This window comes from Mustela lutreola, chromosome 2 (genome assembly GCF_030435805.1).
Source record: "Mustela lutreola isolate mMusLut2 chromosome 2, mMusLut2.pri, whole genome shotgun sequence".
In the NCBI taxonomy this organism is placed as follows: Eukaryota; Metazoa; Chordata; class Mammalia; order Carnivora; family Mustelidae; genus Mustela; species Mustela lutreola.
Window position 1 is genome coordinate 71,425,886 of NC_081291.1, and position 22,440 is coordinate 71,448,325.

The 22,440-nt window shown below is 35.9% G+C and overlaps 1 protein-coding gene across 40 annotated transcripts in view; it reads right to left on the minus strand.

The window, feature by feature from the left end:
- Positions 1-22,440, minus strand: part of CLASP2 (cytoplasmic linker associated protein 2) — a 184,007-nt gene that overhangs the window by 139,461 nt on the left and 22,106 nt on the right. For 39 of the 40 annotated variants that reach the window (XM_059162220.1, XM_059162231.1, XM_059162224.1 and 36 more), the window contains exons 4-7: positions 21,379-21,470; positions 20,162-20,237; positions 18,524-18,621; positions 12,771-12,841 (exon numbers count right to left, since the gene is read on the minus strand). In XM_059162220.1, coding sequence (XP_059018203.1) covers positions 12,771-12,841; positions 18,524-18,621; positions 20,162-20,237; positions 21,379-21,470 — 337 coding nt within the window. Of the gene's footprint in view, positions 1-7,911; positions 8,080-12,770; positions 12,842-18,523; positions 18,622-20,161; positions 20,238-21,378; positions 21,471-22,440 lie in introns of those variants that run through there. The other variant, XM_059162259.1, reaches the window with a different exon arrangement.

Consider the following 22,440-nt stretch of genomic DNA (forward strand, 5'->3'; position numbering starts at 1 on the left):
CTGCACTCCCCATTCTGCTTTTACAATAGAATACTTTCCTTGGCTTTCCTCTGGTCTCTAGCTCACTCTCTTCCTCCTTTATCCAATCACTAAATGCTGAATATCTTCTCTCTGGACTACACACTTTCTAATTGTCTTCATTCATTCTCAACAGTTTAAAACATCTCTACACTGGGGGCACCTGGGTGGCTCACTGGGTTAAAGCCTCTGCCTTCAGCTCAGGTCATGATCCCAGAGTCCTGGGATCGAGCGCTGAGTTGGGCTCTCTGCTCAGTGGGGAGCCTGCTTCCCCTTCTCGCTCTCTGCCTGCTTGTGACCTCTGTCTGTCAAATAAATAAATAAAATCTTTAAAACAAACAAACAAACATCTTTACGCTGACAACTCTTCAAATGTTTGTCTCTATCCTATACCATCTTTGACCTATACCATTCCAAACCTAAATATTCAACTGCCCTACTAAACATCACCTCCATGGATATCTTGAAGGTATCTCTAATCTGACATATGTAACGTAACACCAATACCATTTCCAAACCTGTTCTCTGTTTTCCCTAAGTCTACCTCTATCCCAGTAAATGACATCACCATCGATTTAGCTACTCAAACTCACAATGTAGGAGCCCCATTCCAAGTTCTCTGCCCCACATGGATCATCTATTAATAATTCTTATTGTATATAACTCCAAGTTATATCTCAAATCTACCTAATTTCTCTTTACTTCTGGTGCCATTCCTAATCTAAGACCAGACCAGTATCTTCTCTGCCTATATTGTTACAATAACTTCTTAACTGGTCTCCCTGCTTTCATTCTCAACCTTCCAAAACCCAAAGAAGACAATGAGATGATCTAAAAATGTAATCTGGATCAGTGGCTGCTGAAACTGTTAAATGAAAAACTGTTATAAATAACAGATCACGCTGACAACACCCGAACCCAATGTTCAATATTAATATGCAAAAAAAAAAAAAAAAAGATAATCAGACACTGCATGGCTTCCAATAAAAATGCATAATGCATAATACCACCTATAAAAATGTGTGCCAAAAATCGCCCAAGAAATAAAAACAAAAAATTAGACCTGATTCTGATCCATTAAAACAATTTTTAATTTTCAGAAAACAAAGGGGATATAAAATCCTAAAAAACAAGAACATAAAACCACCACGGCAATGTAATTATCAAAATCTAGTATGTGGGAAAACTTCACCTGAGAGATACTGTTTTTCTTCAACAAGTAAGTGGCAAGAGGAGAAAAAGAAAGACAACTGCTACAGATGACTAGAGCATAAAGTGATATATCAACCAATCACAATGATGAACCTTGTCTGAATTAAAATTCAAACTGTAAAAAGATACTTAGGAAACAACAGAGTAAATCTGAACACTGAATATTTGATACTAAGGGTTAATTTTTTAGGTGTGAAACTGGTTATCAATAAAATATGTCCTGGTTACAAATAAACCTTTAACTGTTTTTTAAAAAGTTCTCTTTTTAAAAAGACTAAGTTTTACTTTACTTTACATGTATGAATACATGTGCGTGTGTCCACACACCCATACCCAGGTCCTTCAGGGTAGGTAGGGCTGAGGAAGATAAGTAGGGTTATAGATAACTAAAGACTGGCTATCTATTGATAATTTCTTGAAGCTGGATAGTAGGTAGTAACAGAGGTTTGTCACTTTATTTCTGGGTATGTATGAAATTCTTCCTTAAAAGAACTATGATAATTTGAATTACCTTGCTCTCTTGCTTAAAACCCTGTAATGGAACCCCAATAAAATTATAAGCAACATCGTCAAGACCACAGAAAGTGAGGCAGAGCAAAGTATGTGAAATCAGCATCCAAAAGGTAGCAACAAATTCTCATAAAATGCAAATTTAAAGGATGGAAAGCTTTTGAAGAAGAAAACCACAGCAAAGCTGCAACTCAGAATTCTCAGAAGCAGACTGACACAGCAGTGAGGATTGATCTACCTCGTAGAATGACAAAGAAGTGACACTCTCTAAGCCAACAAGTACAGGAATGATTTGCAAGGAATCACTGAAAACCTATGAAATGATTTCATCATTAAACTCTTCCCACCCCCAACTCAGAAAGCTCAATATTTTACATATAAATTTGCATGTGCATGAGTGCACACACACACACACACACACACACACACTCTTCTGTAAAAATGGAACGACCAGAGAAGGGAAAAAAAAAATTCTTGTTATTGTATAAACTTTTAATTGCTAAAAGTAAAACTTAATGGAAGGGCTGGATAAGGAAGTCAAGGAGATCCCCTAGAATACAAGGTAAAAGAGAAAGACATAAAACTTAGGAACAGAGACAAAACATAATGGACAATGAATCAACACGGGAGATTCAATATTTGACTGGTACAATTCTGTAAGGAGAGACTAAAGCTAATGATGGGGAGAAAAATTAAAAAAAAAAACAGAGGAGGATTTCTCAGAGCTAAAGAAAATAATAGGACTTCAGATGTAAAATAAACAGTAAACATTTAAAATGTATTCTATTTAAACAAAAATAAAAAATTTCAGTAAAGTGACTAGAAATTAAAAATCCAGGTACTTCAAAATTAAACAATGGCCAAATTTTAATATTCACATAAAGATGCTGTGTTTTCAGCAGCATATTTAATCTTAAATTAATAATTTTATTAAAAAAATAAAGTCCATCTCATATAAAGTTGAAAAGAAACCAAGAAATTTCATAAAGTCTCTTAGAATTTGTAAGTAATGATTAACTTAATTAAAAAGCTACTTGAAGACTTATCCTTTTCTTTAAAGGAGTCCATTAAAAATTTAAGACCTTTGATAGTTCAGTGACGTTAGGGGGCAGACATAACTTAAAACATTATTTGGTATTAATAAAATTAAAAACAACATATTTTACAATAGCCATAATATCAAGGTAAATAATAAATGATGCTCATAAGATTTATTTATTGTTAAGTTTTTTAATTTATTCATTTGAGAGAGACAGAGAGAGGGAGAACACAAGGAGAAGGAGACTTCCTGCTGAGCAAGAAGTCGGCTGCAGGGCTCAATCCCAGGATCCTGGGATCATAACCTGAGCCAAAGGCAAACACTTAGTGAACTGAGCCACCCAGGTGCCCCCATAAGGTTTATTTAGAACCCTCACAGAAACTAGTCATTTTGGGTAAATTTTCACGACAACTATACTTGGTTATAATAACTGTCAAGAACATCAACTATACATTCTACATGTACTCCCCCCCCCCCCACAAAAAAAGATGTAAACCATTTCTTTCAAGACTCAGATTCATTAGCAACTTATATGTTGGAAGATACGTTGCTCCTAGTGTCCTAAAACCTTGCACCCAGATTGGTAAAAAGGAGCCTGTTTCAAGAAGGCTAAGATTTTCAATCTTAGTGCCCACTACTGCCACCTATATTGCTGAATGTCCAATCTTTTGTCCCTTGTAATTTACTTTTTCTCCTTATAGACTCTGTTGTCCCCATGATCACTGCTTCAAGAAATAAAAAAAGTTTTTTGGCCTTTTCACCACTAAGTTAAAGGGTTGCCTTCTTTCAGTGATTTGTGTTAACCCATTTCTAGCATAGCACATAAAATATTCAAGGGTATAGAAGAGGAGATACCTACTTAGCACTAATTTCTTGCTATTGTTCCCTTCCTACCAAATCAGTAGTGATATGTCAGTTTATAGTGGTCTAGAAGGCTTCCCTTTAGAAAGTCAAGGTTATATCATGACTTGTGTATGTTTTCTAAAAAATTCATGTTTGGAAGAATAGACTGTTGAAATGCTCTAAGTGTAGAAACAATTTGCAACAAAACCGTATTTCTTTCCAGCCACTCTGGAGCATAACAACAAAAGGCCAAATTCCTCTCATGAGCTTTTGAGACAGACTGCAGGGCTCAGTGCCACATAATAATCCTACAGGTTTTTAAACTCTATCTGATTTGACTATCCAGAGCTACTTCATAATCATCTGACTACTTGGTTTTATATTCTTGGGTAAGGATAAAAACCAAACAGAAATGCACAAGAGAGCCACCCTCAACAACTCTTCACTTGATAGTCATTACAGTGTTTCAAAAACCCGAGTCTGCCTAGAAATAAAATTGCTATTAAAATCTTTCATATGGGGGGCCTGGGTGGCTCAGTGGGTTAAAGCCTCTGCCTTCGGCTCAGGTCATGATCCTAGGGTCCTGGCATTGAGCTGCGCATCAGGCTCTCTGCTCAGCGGGGAGCCTGCGTCCCTTTCTCTCTGTCTGCCTCTCTGCCTACTTGTGATCTCTGTCTGTCAAATAAATAAATAAAATCTTTAAAAAAAAATCTTTCAGGACGCCTGGGTGGCTCAGTTGGTTAAGCGGCTGCCTTTGGCTCAGGTCATGATCCCAGCATCCTGGGATCGAGTCCCACATCGGGCTCCTTGCTCGGCAGAGAGCCTGCTTCTCCCTCTGCCTGCCATTCTGTCTGCCTGTGCTTGCTCGCTCTCCCTCTCTCTCTCTCTGACAAATAAATAAATAAAATCTTAAAAAAAAAAAATCTTTCGGGCGCCTGGGTGGCTCAGTGGGTTAAGCCGCTGCCTTCGGCTCAGGTCATGATCTCAGGGTCCTGGGATCGAGGCCCACATCGGGCTCTCTGCTCAGCGGGGAGCCTGCTTCCTCCTCTCTCTCTGCCGGCCTCTCTGCCTGCTTGTGATCTCTTTCTGTCAAATAAATAAATAAAATCTTTAAAAAAAAAAATCTTTCATATGGTCTTGAAGTTAAGCTTATATAACAAATATTTAATAGATAATAGATTGATAACCAGAATACATAAAAAAAACAACACAAAAGCCAAATAACAACAACACAAAAGCCAAATAACAACAACAAAAAAGCTGGCTAAGGATGCCAGAAAATAATCCATAGAAAAGGAAATAACCAAACATCTGAAGATGATCAACCTTATTAGACAACTGAAATGTTTTTAAAAGGGTGAAATATTTTTCACTCATTTGACAGGTAAAATTTAAAACCAGTAATAGTGAGAAATGAAAAGAATGCAGGACAGCAGGCACTGATGGTGGGAATATAAGTGGTAAAGCCTCTTTTGGAGGAAATTAGTTACAACCAACACAATCTGAAATGAATAAAAACTTAGATACAGAAATTCTACTTCTAGGGTATTGTAAGAAACATACACGTGTATATGTATACACACATATTATTTGTAGAAACATGTTTCAGAATCATTTAGAAAACTACATGATTAAACAACTTAAAATTCTATAAAAGAAATGGTTATGAAATATCCATACTATGGAATATTACGCAACAGTTCAAAGAAGACAGTTGCACATGAGGACATTAAAAAAAAAAAAAAAAGAGAGAGAAAAGAAAAAAGAAAAACTCTATGCCAAACCAAGTAGATGTAGCAGATGTCAAAAATACTTTCAGAACAATATTGTTTATATGAACACAATAAAAACAAAACCATTTATTTTGATACTTAATCTACATGTAAGGGACAGTAAAAGGTATGCAGACACCACACTAATTAAAAGTGTTCACCAGGGGCGCCTGGGTGGCTCAGTGCCTGCTTCTCTGCCTACTTGTAATCTCTATCTGTCAAGTAATAAATAAAATCTTAAAATAAATAAATAAATAAAAGTGTTCCCCACTGTTTATATCTGGGCTTGAAGGTGGTTCTGAGGGGAAACTTTACCGTATCTGTAGTGTTTAAATTTTAAAAAGAAGATATTTCTGTTAATTAAAATTAAAAAGAAATAGAAACAACACAGGTTAGGAATGACATAATCCATTTGTTATACATGTTTACATGATACTAGTATAATATATGTGTACAATATGTGAGAAAGATCAATATAGAGAGTATATGAAACTGTTAAAAACTAGAAATCGCAAGATTACCTGTTACTATGTATCTTTACTATTTAGAGCTATTTTTATCTTTTAATTTTTTTTAAGCAAACACTATGTTCAACATGGGGTTCAGACTCACAACCCCAAGATCAAGAGTATCATCCTTTACCCACTGAGCCAATCAGGTTGCCCCCCGAGATTTCTTATTTTTTTTTAAACATTTTATTTATTTATTTGACAGAGAGAGATCACAAGTAGGCAGAGCAGCAGGCAGAGAGAGAGGAGGAAGCAGGCTCCCTGTTGAGTAGAGAGCCCGATGTGGGGCTTGATCCCAGGACCCTGGGATCACAACCCAAGCCAAAGGCAGAGGCCTTAACACACTGAGCAACCCAGGTGCCCCCAAATTTCCTATTTTTAAATTAAGGTGTATTACTATAATTATCAATAAAATAAAAGTATTTCCATTTTGAAGAACAGGATGAGCAGGAAGGTTACCCTCTGAACTTCGTAAAAGGCTGCTACTTGATTTTTTAAAATCAGTACATTCCTAAGTAGTTGGAATATATTTATGTATTGCTTGAAAAAATAAAAGTAAGGATACACTAACAGTCATCAAATCTATGTTTAAGAACAAAATAAAATGTGGATATGGCCCCAATCAAATGCAACATTTAGAGTTACCAGTAAATTAAGGTTTAAAACATAAATAAATATATAAACTTGGCAATGCCCTTAAGTATATGAGAACTTAATTTGCTAATTTTGATGGATTTTGCCTTAAAAATTAATAGTGAAAATTATTTCCAAAACGACATAAAACAGTTATGTAAATCCTTGGAATAAACCATTATAATACCAAAAGAAAATATACTCTATTTCTATTAACACATACATACAGTTTAAATGACTATTTACCAACACCATCATTCTGGTACATTTGCATCCCATTCCTCATAGTCCCAAGAGGGAAAACTCCTAAGAGAGACGTCATTATATCATCATAAGGAAGGATAAAACTGTTAGACTTAAAACTTCCAAATACAGACCAGTCTTCCTTGAGAACCTAATGAAAAATACACAGAATATTTTTCAGGAACTTTAAGTTCCCCTTCATACACATCCCTGGCATTGATGATACTATAAAATATACCTCTAAGCATATTAACAAAAGCTTTAATAATGAAAAAATCCATGCTCAGTTAAGTGTTATGAAGGACAATACCAAATGCAACTGGACATTCTAGATTTGGTTCTAGTTTGCTCTCTGTGCCTAGATCTACGATTTATCCTATCAGCAAGCCTCAGTTTCCTAATCTGTGCAATGGAAACACCAAAATACTCTGTACACTTCATATAGTTATTTGTACCTGAGAAGTTAAGGTATACTAAGTATACTAAACTGCTTTGGAACACTATAAAGCACTATAGAAGTATTTTAAAAATTATTATTATAAAACACTAGCAAAATCAATTTTTAATAAAATTATACCCTATACAGGACTTGTAAAAGACAATATTTTCTAGAAAACTATTTACTAGGGACACTGACAAATCACAAGCATATTAATTAAAATAGTGTCTATGGCAAGCCATTTTCCTTTAAATACTTTATTACCACAAAATTCTACTTGTCATATACAACAACAAAGATGACAAGCTTCCTAAGCAAACCTTTCTGCCAAAATCTGCCATTCTTCTAAGGGCCATATTCCATATTCTCTCTTCAAAGCTTTTGCATATATTCCATGTTTCTTGCAATAGCCTTTCATAACCACTACAAAAGGCTGAGGGCTTATTTGGGTTGCAAGGTAAATTGTCATATTCGCCAGATTCCATATAGACGTATCAGGTAGAAAAGGATACTAAATGGCAAGTAAGCACACCTGTGCATATATATATGCACACACGACTGTGTGTACACACACACACACACACAGTGTCCTTCGTTCTTCAGGGAGAAATATATTTCTTACACAGCAAATGATCGTCACTTTAAAAGGAAGTGTTTAACACAAGCATAAGAAGAAAAACACATCTTACTCACCATCTCCCATAGCCATTCAGATGGTCCAGGGAGCTTTCTCAAACCAAGAGGTCAAACAGCACAGCAAATAAATGCAGCTCGGTGCCTGCGCCACTGGGCTCGGCCTGCAGCCTGCAGACACCCGGAGCACTGTGTGACCCAGGCCGTGCTGCAGCTCTGCACCGCAATAGCCAACAGCTGCTACTCCACTTCAAAATAAAAGTCTGGGGTCTTGCTGAAAATCCTCGTCTATTTAGCAGAACCTAGCAGAGCTTGATCAAGATTATTCTTTAACTGCACATATGTGGTGACATATAGGTTATGATGCTTCCCCTTGTACTGGCTGTCCGATATTTTAATGTAAGAAAAGCTCTGGAGCCAACAAATGTCATCCCACTGGGGGACTTTTAATGCAATCATCAAAACACAAGGCATGTGTTCAGCAATCATTTTCTGCTTCCCTAAAGATATCCATGTAATCAGTAGCAATCACATGATCTGATGGATTAACTGATTTGTGCCTTTTTAAAAAGGTTTTCATCCTTTTGTCATTACCTTTTAATATTTACAACAGAAGACTGCTAGAAGTGCACAAACAGGGATAGCCCAGTTTCCATGATTAACTGCTCTCATTATGCAGGAAGCATTTCTGGCTGCCGTAAACAAATCACGTCAAAGGCAGCCCATCAAAGGCTGCTCTGTGTGTGGACAGCAGAGCCACACGGAACAAAGCTTGCTTCTGGTGGAGACAGAACCCAGTCAGTGCGCAGCTGCAGGACACGGAGCACCCACCATCCAAGCTGCACAAACATCAGCACATTGTCAAGCTCCGGGAAGCCCTGGGGCTCATGGTCACAAACAGACACATTTTTAAATCAATCTAAGGGCTGCTTTGCTTTTCATGAAAGTGTATGCAACAACCATATAAAAAACTAGACTGCATGTTACTTTATTGCCTCTTATAAGCCAAGTTTCAAGGTAATTTCAAAGCCTAATTCCTATGCTTTGTTTTATTGCCAGCCTCCTAGAGCATTCTTTTCCTAGCAACTGTTTCAAATAGAGAAGTGGGGAAACATTTTATAATGATTTCACCCCAAGACTTCATTAGGTCCTATGCAAATGAGACAAATCAGAATTATGCATAGTTTTTTCACAGTCAAAGAGAAAAAGACTTGCAGTCACAGCCACCAACACTGTTGGTGTTTACATCTTAGCGTAGGAGATGGTCTAGAAAGCTCCATGACAACAGGCCCAGCCACAATCACAGGGGGCCTGCATTTCCCAGCCTTTTCTTTCCTCCAGGGCTGGTATTGCCTTCTTCCAGCCTTGATCGGATTAACATTAAACTCAGTTTCCTTCTCACAGCCGAACTAATTCTACTGTATTTAGGGATACTGCCTAACTTACTTTGTAATATGAGAATTAAAGTCTGGCTTGAAAAACCCTCAAGACAAAAAAAAAAAAAAAAAAGGCATTTCTCCCTTTCCTAAACTAAATGATACACTCACATCACTGATGATACATTTACTTTGTGTCTCCAGAGTGCTGAACTAATTCTCTAGAAAATCAAGTCAAAGAATTCAACCAAAACTTGAATCAAGAAAATAGATAAAGCAGTTTTGAACGAAATCAGGAAAAAAACACGAGATATTATTTATTATAATAATAATTTTAAAAGTGCCCCGAGACATGCATAAAGGGAGAAGAGGTAGACTAAAGAGGAAAAAATAACTCTTATAATCAAGTTATACCACCTTTATAACCTGAGTTTTTTGCTTTTGTCTGTTTACTAAAATGACTTTTTTCATCTCAAAGCACTCTAAATCAATATAAAAAGTTTGATGTTTCATTTATTATGACTTCAGGCACAGACACACTAAAAATTTTTATTTAAAACATAACTTTCTAGAATATCATATGGAACAAATCTGAACTGAATGCCATGTTTGGGTGAATTCATAACAATTTGCTTTGCACATGTACACCAAGTGTGAGAAGGAAAAGGTGGTATCTTCAATGGCTCTCAGTCTGTTATGTGCATGAACTGTTTCCACAATTTTTTTTGAGCCTTTATTTTGCCCTAAAATGTATTTCTGTCCCATAACTTCAAAGTTTTAGGCTGGGTGCACTATTACAATAAGTCAAAAGGGCTGGAAATTTTGTAGGGAAAAAATCATACAAAAATTTAAAAAAGAGTATTACTTGGGGTACTAACTTTTTGCCTTCAAATTATTACTTACAAAAATTCATTTTCAATGTTCTGTTAATAGACTTCTCTACCTATAAAAATTATTAAAAAATTATTCAGTGTCCTGGGTTGGGATAACACACATACCATAATGTTAGTGGAAATTATTTTTTCATTTAATGCTTTTCACTTAGCTGCAAGGATTTTAGAAATAATTTAAATTAATTTCATTAAATTCATTAAACAAAGGGTAGTTGTATTTCTTCCCATTACCAACTATAATCACTCCGGATAATCATTCGCTTATTTGCTTACTTGTTTACTTATTTACAATCTATCTCCCTCACTAGAATGTAGGCTCCCTGAAGCAGAAACTTCTCTTGTTGAGAAGGACAGATCGCGTCTCAACAGTGCTGAGACATGATCTAATTTACATTTTAAGATCATTCTCACTTCTGGGTAGAAAACATTCTAGAAGGCAAACATGGAACAGAAATCTACTGCATAATCCAGGTAAAAGCTGAAGATTTAGAGTGGGGTTTTAGCAGAGGAGATGGGGGAAAAAAGGACAAATTTTAGATACATTAGGACTTCAAAGGTAGACAGACTGGGTGATCAATCCAGGTTTCTAGCCTGAGCTGACGGTGGTGGCACTGACTGAAATGGGTAAACTGGGGGAACAACAGATTTTAGGGGAATAAAGAGATAACAACAGGCTTTCTACTTTTGGACATGTTAAGCCTGAGAGCCTATTAGGCACTCCAAAGGAAATGTCATCGAGGCTACAAACTACCAAATCTAGAATATAAGAGAGATGAGTGAGGCCAGAACCACACATTTAGAAGTCCACAGCAAATAGTTATCATTTAAAGCCTTTGAGCTGGATTACATTACAGAGAATACAGACAAGCGAGAGGAGAGACCTGGGCCCTGGGACTTGCCAACATAATAAACAGGCTTCCCTCTTATAGTCTCTTCCATTAATAATGAATCCAATAAAGTATTTTTCAATGACAGCATAATATTGTCATCAAAACATCCTGACCTACTTCTACACCCCACTGTATACTTCTTAGACTTTAACATTCACATATGACCACACTTAAAATATTCAGATAATCTCCAATACAAAAAAAATCTCTAAAGACTCCCTCCAAGAGAAATAAATGCCAGATACTGACTCCAAACCTCCTGTTTATGGAGAGAGAAACAAGAGAAAAAGAAATGGGAGCTAAGAGAATAGGGAATATAAAATCTCCTATTTTGAAGATAACAGAAATAACCTCACAAAATACAAGAAAGGCAGCACTTTCAAAATAAACTGTATCCAAATAATACCTTAAATTTATAATCTGCATTATACTTTTCTCTTAGAGTTGTAACTACAAAGTCTGGAATACACAAATGAGAATGCACTATAAATGGTATGAAAACACAGCAGTCTCAATCCAAAGAATTTTAACAACTATCCATCTTCCTGCTGTTTCTGGTTTCTATGGAAATAGAGGTAACTGCTGGAAAAATAAGGATGAGGTACTTAAAACACCTTCTATTCAGAGAAGAGTGAGAAAAGCTGGCAGTCAGGATGAGGATTGGTAACGCTGAAGTCAATTTATGCTTGTGGAACCAAGTTTAGATCAGGGTAGACACAATCTTTTTAACATTAAACTCTCACTCCATCTGAATTCCTGCAACACAACAATGCTCAGTCTTGGTTTAATCCAGAGAAAAAGAACTAAATTATATTAGTAACTAGTTTTTTCATTATATGATTATACAACTCACACGCCAATTTTTTCCCACTACATCAATTACATTACTAAGCTAGTCATGCTCTATTTATTTACTTTAGAGAGAGGGAACGCGCCTGTGCACCAGGGGAGGAACAGAAGGAGAGGAGAGGGGAAGCAGACTCTCAGTTGAGTTCAGGCCTTGAGATCATGACCTGAGCCAAAACTAAGAGCTGACACTTAACAGACTGAACCACCCAGGTGCCTTCCTACCCAACTCTCTTTAATAGGAACCTACTTTCCTAGGAAGAAAAACCTATGTTATCTTTGGAAATAGAATATACTTTTCACATACATGGATAAAAACTAAAATCTGGGTAAATGCCACCCACTAAAAGCAAACACAATCTAGCAACCTTACAAAAAGAAGAGCAACCACAAAACTGAGTTAAGTGCCAGATATTGACCTGAAACCTCCTTGAATTCCAATTGAGAAGCCAGACGATCATGCTGGTAAAGTTTCTACTTCTATGTCTCTTCACCAGTATCATCACTGAGAGTCTACACATAAGTGAAATAAAGCCCACCAACCCCAAAACTTTTATTAAAAACAACTAAGTAAAACAATTACTTTTGGAATAAAACTATTTTATGCAAGGAACATGGAAGGCAAGAGGGTCAACAAATCTTCAACCCAGAAGCTACAAAAAATAAGCCAAAAGAACAGTATCATTTTACATAACTGACCCAAAATTAAATTTTCAGTTACTCTTAAAGAGTCAGAGAATAGATAATAATTAGCAGTATCTAAAGACTTTCTTATACCCTAATTAAGCTTCAAGCCACAAAATCAAATCTGCTGAGTGATTTAATAGTTGATTTGAAAACACATTTTAGTATCTAAAACTTTGCTAAATAATCTTAGAAATGTTTGACAAGTGAAATAACTTATTTATTCTTACCTTTGCAGACACTCAAAATCATACCGCCTGACTTTTGCACTTCATCAAATTTGGCAAAAATCACCTCTAACCTGGGAATAAAGAATACATTTTGTTTTATACAGTTTAAATAGAAACAATTTCCTTGACCACCTCCCTGAGAAAAGTATGTTCAGGAATTCAGTTTCATACAACTCTCTTTTACAACTCTCACTTACTGAGAGAAAACACCAAGCCCATCCTGCTTGAGTACAGAAGCAACCAAACACAGGCAGCACCTACATGCACACAGTTTCATGTTTCCTCATAAAATTAGTTCTCCAAACCCATCAAAAATACTTGTTACAACCTTATAATAAATGTACTCAGTCACCAAGACCTCTTTAAAAAGTACATGAACTCATGCAAAGAAAACATAAGGCAAACATAAAAACAATGAAATATAAAACGACAGAAACTAAGGTGATACGGATAAGACTAACACTAACATCTTCTCTATTAACCTACTTTCTTTCAACACCAATTCTGTTACTGTTTCTGATTATATTCAGAAGTACTTTCTATACTTCTGGTATCACTTCTTTTTTTAGTTAACAATGTGTTTCTTATTACAAAAGCAGTGTACTTTCATTATAAAAGAAAACTAGGAAACATAATTAGGAACAAAGAAAAAAACCCAAACACAATTCCACCATCCAATTTTTTTTGAATTGTGTGCTGATGGTTTGTATTCATATATAAATTTTCTTCAGATCAAAATGGTATCATGCTGATAGCAGTATTTTTTAGTCTGCTTTGCTTTTACTTTCCAATATATCATGCTATGATTTATTTATCTATTTTTTGAGAGACAGAGAGAAAGCAAGCACAGGAGGGGAAGGAGGGGGAGAGGGAGAGAAAAAAAATCTCAAGCAGGTTCCACGCTCAGCACAAAGCCCAACATGGCGCTCAATCTCAGGAGTCTGAGATTATGACCTGAGCTGAAATCATGAGTCAGATACTTAACTGACTGGGTCACCTAGGTGCCCCTATGATATGATTTATTCTTAAAGTCAGAACTTAGAGATTTGGGGAAAGAAAGAGGGCCATTGTCATTTTGTTTTTAACTGCCACATGTTCTCTGACTTATGTTATGTTATGACTTAATGTTTCTGTCATAGTGTCATTTTTACAACCTTAGTTAAGCCATGGTCCATATCCTGTCATTTCCTTCCTTCTTTTTTTTTTTTTTTAAGATTTTATTTATTTATTTCATAGACAGAGATCACAAGTAGGCAGAGAGGAAGGCAGAGAGAGAGGGAAGCAGGCTCTTCAACGAGCAGAGAGCCCAATTCGGGGCTCGATCCCAGAATCCTGGGATCATGACCTGAGCTGAAGGCAGAGGCTTTAACCCAATGAGCCACCCTGGCGCCCCCATATCCTGTCAGTTCTTAGTTGTAAACTGAGAATGCAGACACTTTCTATCTTAACAATATATGTTTTTTAGAGGCTCCTGAGTGGCTCAGTGGGTTGAGGCCTCTGCCTTCAGCTTGGGTCATGATTCCAGGGTCCTGGGATTGAGCCCCATGTTGGGCTCTCTGCTCAGGAGGGAGCCTGCTTCCCCTTTTCCCTATGCCTGCTGCTCTGCCTACTTGTGATCTCTGTCAAATAAATAAATAAAATCTTTAAAACATAGATGTTTTTTAGAGTTGAAAACCTTCTAGACACTCATCATAATGTGATTTCTAAACCTTAGCCTCCTACCCCCACTGAATTCAACAAGTAAAACATTCACAACAAATAAAAATATTCACAAATCTGAAAGCAAGCACTTCAGTTTAAAGACACAGGTTGCTTCATCCTACAGAACAGTATCTTCCAGAGTCTAAGGGAGACAGCAGAACAAGATGCCCAGAGACAAGATGTGGACAAGATGAAATGGGAGAGGGAACACTGGAATTGGAAGGTGGGACACCTCAGAATGAAGACCGCAGAGGTCAAGTACATAAAGGATAGTATCCAGGAGAGCTCTTTGGGGAAAATGGCAGAACAAGATATTAAGAAGCATGAAAATAACACTTAGAGTAGCAAAATAGGAGTAGGAAACTGAGGACAGAAAGCTCTGAACCGCCATTTCACACCATTTTCAAAGAAAATACCACATGGACTATAAATCTAAATGTGAATAAAACTTCATGACAATCGCCCAGAGAATGTCCTTTAAGTTATTAGGGTAAGTAAAGATTTCTTAAACTGGGCACAGAAATGTCTAATCATAAAGGAAATGACCAAAAGCTACATCAAAATTAAAAACTTACATACATTAAAAGACACCATCAAAAAAGTAAAAAGGCAAATCACAAGGTGGGAGAAGATACCTGAAACATATACATAGCTGACAATGGGCTTGTACCTAGAATGTATGTTAAAAAGTCCCCCTAATCAATTTTTTTCAAAAGATTTTATTTATTTATTTGACAGAGAGAGTTCACAAGTAGGCAGAGAAGCAGCGGGGCGGTGGGGGGGAGCAGGCTCCCCACTGAGCAGAGAGCCGATGTGGGACTCGATCCCAGGACCCTAAGATCATGACCCGAGCCAAAGGCAGAGGCTTAACCCACTGAGCCACTCAGGCGCCCCCTCCTAATCAATTTTTAAAAAGTGACAGACCACTCAGTTTTCAAAAATAGCAAAAGACCTGAAAAGACACTTTGAAAGAACATATCCAAATGAATGATAAATACATGAAATGGTTCTTCTCTTTATTAGTTATCAGAAAAATGCAGATTACCACTATAATGAAAACACATACACCAGAAACCTAAAATTATTTTTTTTTTAAAGATTTTATTTATTTATTTAAAATTATTAAGATTCAGACTAATAATGCTAAATATCACTGAAAATGTAGAATAACAGGAACTTGCAAACAGTGTCAGCAAGAAAATAAATGGTTACAACCACTCTGGAAAACTGTTTGTCAATTATCAATTATAGGTGAACATACCAGATGGCCCAGCAATCCCACTCTTAGATTAAGAGACGAACACACATGTACACCAAAAGACATGTACAAGAATGTTTTTAATAGCATTATTCTAAAGAGCTACAAACTGAAAATAACTCACAAGTCCATCATTAGTATGGATTCATAAAGTAGGACTTATTCATAAAAAAGTAAATGGCAATGAAAATGAAACAACTATAGCCAGATCCAACAAGGGGCACCTGGGTGGCTCAGATGGTTGAGCAACTCTCAGTTTTAGTTCAGGTCATACTCTCAGGGTTGTAGGATTGAGTCCTATGGTGGGTTCCCAGCTCAGCAGTGGGTCTGCTTAAGGATTTTCTTCCTCTGCACCCCCCCAAAATAAGTAAATAAATCTCTAAGAAATAATAATAACAACATTAACTGAAAAAAGCCAGACACAAAAGAGCACATACTATATGATTCCATTTATATAAAATTCAAAAATTCAAGAATTAAGAAGGAATTAGGGAAGCTTCTAGATTATAATATTCAACTTTGCCACCTATGTGGATACATGGGTGTATTCACTTTATGATAATTTACAGAACTGTATACTCATGATTTACATACATTTCTGTATGGATGTCATACTTGCATAAAATCATAAATTATTTATTAAAAATTTTTAGATAGAAATTTCAAAATATATAATGGAATATACATACATATACACATACACATAAATACATTACATTAATATCATTTCTTTCATTTACATAAAATGATGTAAAGTTTACTCAAATGAAATTGTTAGCCCTGGAAGTAGAAAATGAGTAAGTAAACAAAATGCACATTTAATGGACTATCTTATTATAAAAAAATAATTAGTACTAGAAAAAAACTACATGGTAAGAGAGATAGCCAGATATGATGAGAGTTAGAACATCCCTCTGAAGTAGTCTTCCATCTCCTGACACCCCACCCCCTACCACCAAAACTCAAATCAAGCCTTGAGATCCAACTACCAATTTGTAGGATATAAAGACAAAAGGATATGTTAAATGATACCACAGAAAAAGAACCAGCAATATTTGGAATATGGGAAACTTTACAGGATAAATTACCTACCTTGTTCAACAAATAAACACAAGAGAAAAAAGTGTTGGAGGTACATAAAGATTTACAAAGACTTGTAAGAATTTACCAACTATTTGTTGTTATTTGGATATGGATTCAAAGAAAACTATAAACATATATACAGACTTACGACGTTTATGAAACAACTGGAAATTTGAATGCTGACTGGATATCTGATTTATAGAACTATTTGCAAAAAAAACTTTAAGTTGTGATGCTAGTACTGAATGCACTGAATAACAGATGAAATAAAATGACTTGGGATTTGCTTCAAAATAAAACAAGAGTAAGTAGGTAAGATTATAACATACAAAACTGGCCATGAGTTTTTAATTGTTGAAGCTGGGTATGGGTACATGAAGTTCATTACACTACTGTCTACTTCAGTCTATGTTTGAAATTTTCAGTAATAAAAAGTTAAAAGAAATCCTTCTGAGTCCCCTTAAAATGGGACTAAAATGGGATTACCAAAAAATTTAACTGGAGTAATATCTTTAACAAAAATAGAAACTCTGAAAAGTACTAAAGGAAAAAAATTACCTTTGGAAAAAATGTTCTGATACATGAAAAGCTCATCAATGAGATTTTTACGGATTTAACTGATGCCACTGTACTCAGATATTCTTAATTTTCCTTTTGATTTGACTAGATTTTAAGAGTAGTGACTTTTTTTTTTAAGATTTTACTTATTTATTTGACAGAGAGGTAGAACCAGAGAGTATAAGCAGGGGGAATGGCAGAGGGAGAGGGAGAAGGAGACTCTGCTGAAAAGGGAGCCAGAGGTGGGACTTAATCCCAGGACCCTGAGATCATGACCTGAGCTGAAGGCAGATGCTTAACCGAATAAGCCACCCAGGTGCCCCCGTAGTGACTAATTCTTATATAGCTTTCTGTTATCCAGTATCTTGTGTAATACCTTTCAACAGGAGGCACTCAAAAAAAAATATTTAATGAGTAGATTAATATTTTTACTAAATTCTTTTTTTTTAAGATTTTATTTATTTATTTGATAGAGAGATAACAAGTAGGCAGAGAGGCAGGCGGGGGGGGGGGGCGGGGAAGCAGGCTCCCTGCTGAGCAGAGAACCAGATGGGGGCTCTATCCCAGGACCCTGAGATCATGACCTGAGCTGAAGGCAGAGGCTTTAACCCACTGAGCCACCAAGGCGCCCCATTTTTGCTAAATTCTTGATTAAGCATCTTCCAAGTAATGATTATTACTGTCTGGTATCAAAAGACAGTTTCCTGGATGATATTTAGTTACATATTAAATAATATATGAATATATAATCAAACAGTGTCCAAAAAAATTGCAGGATGTAAAGAACTTTTTAAACGTGAAAACCTACACATCTTTTTGTAACTTGTGAATTTTATTTTATTTTTTTAAAAGATTTTATTTATTTGACAGAGAGAGCAAGAGAATACAAGCAGAGGTAATAGCAGAGGGAGAGGGAGAGGGAGAAGCAGGCTCTCTGTTGAGCAAGGAACTGGATATGGGACTTAATCCCAGGAGTCTGGGATTATGACCTGAGCTGAAGGCAGACATTTAACCAACTGAACCACCCAGGCACCCATATCTTGTGACTTTTAAAAATCTCAGAAAACTGAACTATTTAAAACAAACATACATGAAATTAAAACTTACAAAATGAGTAGCCAAAAAAAAAAAAAAAAAATTTAGCAAGACTTACCTAGCAGGAGGAATTCCTCTCTTACAGAGATCCACCCTCACTCTCTCTCCCACATGTCTATAGATCTCCACTATAGCTAATACTGCAGCATCTCTCACCTGTCAAGGAATTCAGAACTTTAGCTTAGATGAGACATAATAAAATATGTCATCTTACGACACCATTACAACTTAAAGTTCTCAGTTGGTTTTAATGCTTCTAAACCCCTAAGAGATTTTGGCAGGTCAGTAACAAAAACCAAGAGGACCTGCTGAGAAAACTCTAGAGAAAACTTGTAAAAAGTTTTGTAGAAATCTAAGAAACATGTATATAAAAGTTACTAATGCGGCTTTTTAAAAATCTTCTTTTTGCAGTAAGACTGCACAAAGAACTGCCAATAAGTCTATGAATACAAATTTTATTGTGGCCAATATATTTCCCTGGAATAAAACTGCCCTTCAGGAATGTGGTCTGAACTCAACACCAGTTTTCATAGCATCATTCTTTACGATAGCCAAAATGTGGAGCAAACCCAAATATCCACCTAAGGATGAATGTATGAACAAAATGTGGTATACACATACAGTGGAATATTATTCAGCCTTAAAAAGGGAAGGGCAGAAATTCTGACACATGCTACAATAGAGATGAACTTTGAAGACATTATGCTATGTGAAATATGCCAGATACAAAAGGACGAATTGTATGGTTCTACTTTCATGGAGTACCTAGAGTAGTATAATCATATGGAGAGAAAGTAAAACGTGATTGTCAGGAGCTGGGGGGTTGGGAAGAATGGGGAGTTATTATTTAATGGGTACAGAGTTTGGAAGATGAAAAAGTTCTGGAAATGGATGGCAGTGATGGTTGCACAACAGCGTGAATGTACTTAACGCCAATGAATTATAAACTAAAAAATGAATGGAAAGGTAAATTTTATGTTGTGTATATTTTAGCACAATTAAAAGAAAAAACATGTGGCCTCAAGACAAGAATTTGGAAGACAGCTCCAGTTCCCTTGCAAAGGTCACAAAGAACAAATAAAGAGGTAATAGAACTCTCTTCAAACTTCCAGAGGGAGAGCCAGCGTCTAATAGCAAGGAATACTTTATCTAGAGTTATTCCAAATGCCCAAGCTATGACAAAAAGGTTACAGTCAAGGTTCAAATCCACTAAGATGGACAAGATCCAGGATACACCTCTGTATTATGCCTACAGCATACATAGCTCAAGTAAAGAAATTACAAATTTCCTCTGTTAAATATAGGGTTATGACTTTTGTAAAAAGCTGTTGTTATGCAACCATATTCAGGAATGAAGAAAGGACACTGACAACCTGTCCTCACAAATAACAAATAAAAGAACTATAAAAAGGAATCAAGTTCTTTGTCACTTAGTCTTTCAAACCCAAGATCTATCCTTTTGGTCCCATATATCCTTAACACTAGCCAAACGAGTAAAACTTAAGCAACTTATGTGAATAAAATGCGTTCTCAGAAAGTAACTTTGGTGGATTTTAAGAGAAAAAGTGAGGTGAAATCTTGATTTCACTACCCAGCTCCACCTGCCCTCTTCTTTTTTTTAAGTGGAGTAAGGGCGCTAGGAAAGAAGAGATAGCCAAAAAAATTAGTCAATGCTTGAATGTAAGTAAAATTTTACCTGACTGTTGGAATCTCCAAATAGGATACACAAATGTGGTACCAGCTTGCTGAGAACTAGTGGCTGAGCCCCAAAACTAAATATAATTTGAAACAAAAATAAAGAGAATTTGGTTTTAATCAAACAGTAAACAAAATAACCTTACACTTTCTTCTTGTCTATATCAATAAGACAAACATTGTGGGGAGCATGGGTACACATCATTAAAACATGAAGGACATCAGACACAAGCAAAAACTAATTCTAAACAATGTGAAATATGCAAACTTGAAAAACCATGACTGACAATGAAAACTGTCAACACATGATCCAAGAGAACAAAATGTTCAACCAATGGCACTCTTACACCTAATAACTTACTGATCACTCAGGAAAATTTGAGCTTTTGCTTTAAAATACTTAACTTTTTTTTTAGATGCTGGGTCTCAAATTTGCATTCCAATAAAACCTTTATTTATAAAGGTTATAATATTTGATGAGGTCATGGGTTGAAAGCAAATGACAGAAGAGCCAAAAACCACATAAGTTGTGCAAAACTGAATGCACTTACAAGCTCTAGATGGCAGAAAGGACCAAGTGGAGTAAAAGAAAATAAATGAAGGTATAGTTAGAAAAAAGGAAGTAACACTACAGGAAAAGTTGAAAGCTACTATGTATCACCTATCTTGTTGCATAGAACTTGAACAAATAATCCAGAAAGAGATCAAAAGCCCCAACAACTTCTTCAGACTGGAGTTCTGAGCTCTGTGGCTCTATGCTGTCAGAGCTCTACATACTGGTACCTGATTCACTGTATAGTTACCTGGAAGAGTCTTGTTCAGTCTGTGATTTGGGTAACCATCCACACTGGTCTAGAAAACCTAGCTGGGGGGAAATGGCTATAATATCTGAAATACCATGGAGTGAAAACAATTCCAAACTGGATCCAGAACCTAAGTTATATCAACATACTTCTTATACAATCATCTATTTTGGGTAGCACTATTAAAAAAAAGAGAAACACTTCTTATCACTAATAATTTTAAATTAATATACACACAAAAATTTAACAGCTGAAGGTATAAAATCAAATAAAAGCTCTCATACCAAAAATCAATTAATAACTATTTAAAATGTTATTTCCATAACTTCCTTCAAGTTTTATGAAATGGATATTGTTCTTTCCTTTTAGAAAAACAAAAAACAAGATAGCTATTTTCAGTAATCATAAAACTTACATGTTTAGGGTTTCAATAAGACACAGACACACGCCTTCTCGAGATCGAAAATTCTTGTGCTTAAAACCAGAAGCCAACTGTTCCCAAATGTACTATTTAAAAGAAAAGTAAACAAGTATAGCAAAAAATTATATTACTCATGTTATAATCTTTTTTTATTCCCAACCCTATCACCAACTTTAAATAACTGAATTTTCCCATCAGACTTTACTTCTCTACAATTTTTTTTAAAAGAATATATTTATTTATCTGACAGAGACAGAGAGAGAGGGAGACAGGGAGAGAGGGAACACAACAAGCAGTGTGAGAGGGAGAAGCAGGCTTCCTGCTGAGCAGGGGACCCCCAATGCGGGGCTTGATTCTAGGACCCTGGGATCATGACCTAAGCTGAAGGCAGACATTTAACGACTGAGCCACCCAGGCGCCCCTCTACAAGCTTTCCTAAGCCAAATTTGTACTAATGTTGCTCTCACTCATTTTAAAGTACCTTAATCACATTTTTAGTTTTTATTTAGTATCTTTCACTTTAGGTTTCAGTTATTTTCAGAAAAACTATGTCCAATACCTAAAAACCTTAAGATTTCCACGGACACAAAATTCTTTCTAAGCTTTAGAAATCTCCCAACAACAATGCTACCATTATAAGCCTAGTAGTCCAGTAAGCATTTAAAAGGTCCAATGTTGCTTAGCAACTACTCCAAATTGTCACATGGAACAGCTTTTTCAACACTTTATAATTCAGGCTTTTCTCACTTTAGCACTGGATCCAAATACAGAAACATTATTTGATAAAAGTCATTTTATTGGTATCTACTAAAATTTCCTTTTTAAAAAAGCATATATCACCTGTACAGATATTCCATAGCAATTATATGAATTTAGTGTAGGAAGGAACCAACTTTATTCTTCTAAACATACAGCCAACTGACTCAATCAATCCTTTCTCCACATTTAGAAACACCACCCTTACCATTTATTAGATCCATGAACACATACACACATATACCTCTTCTTGGACTCTTTATTCAATTCTACTAATACTTCTCTTTCTGCCAATCTTTC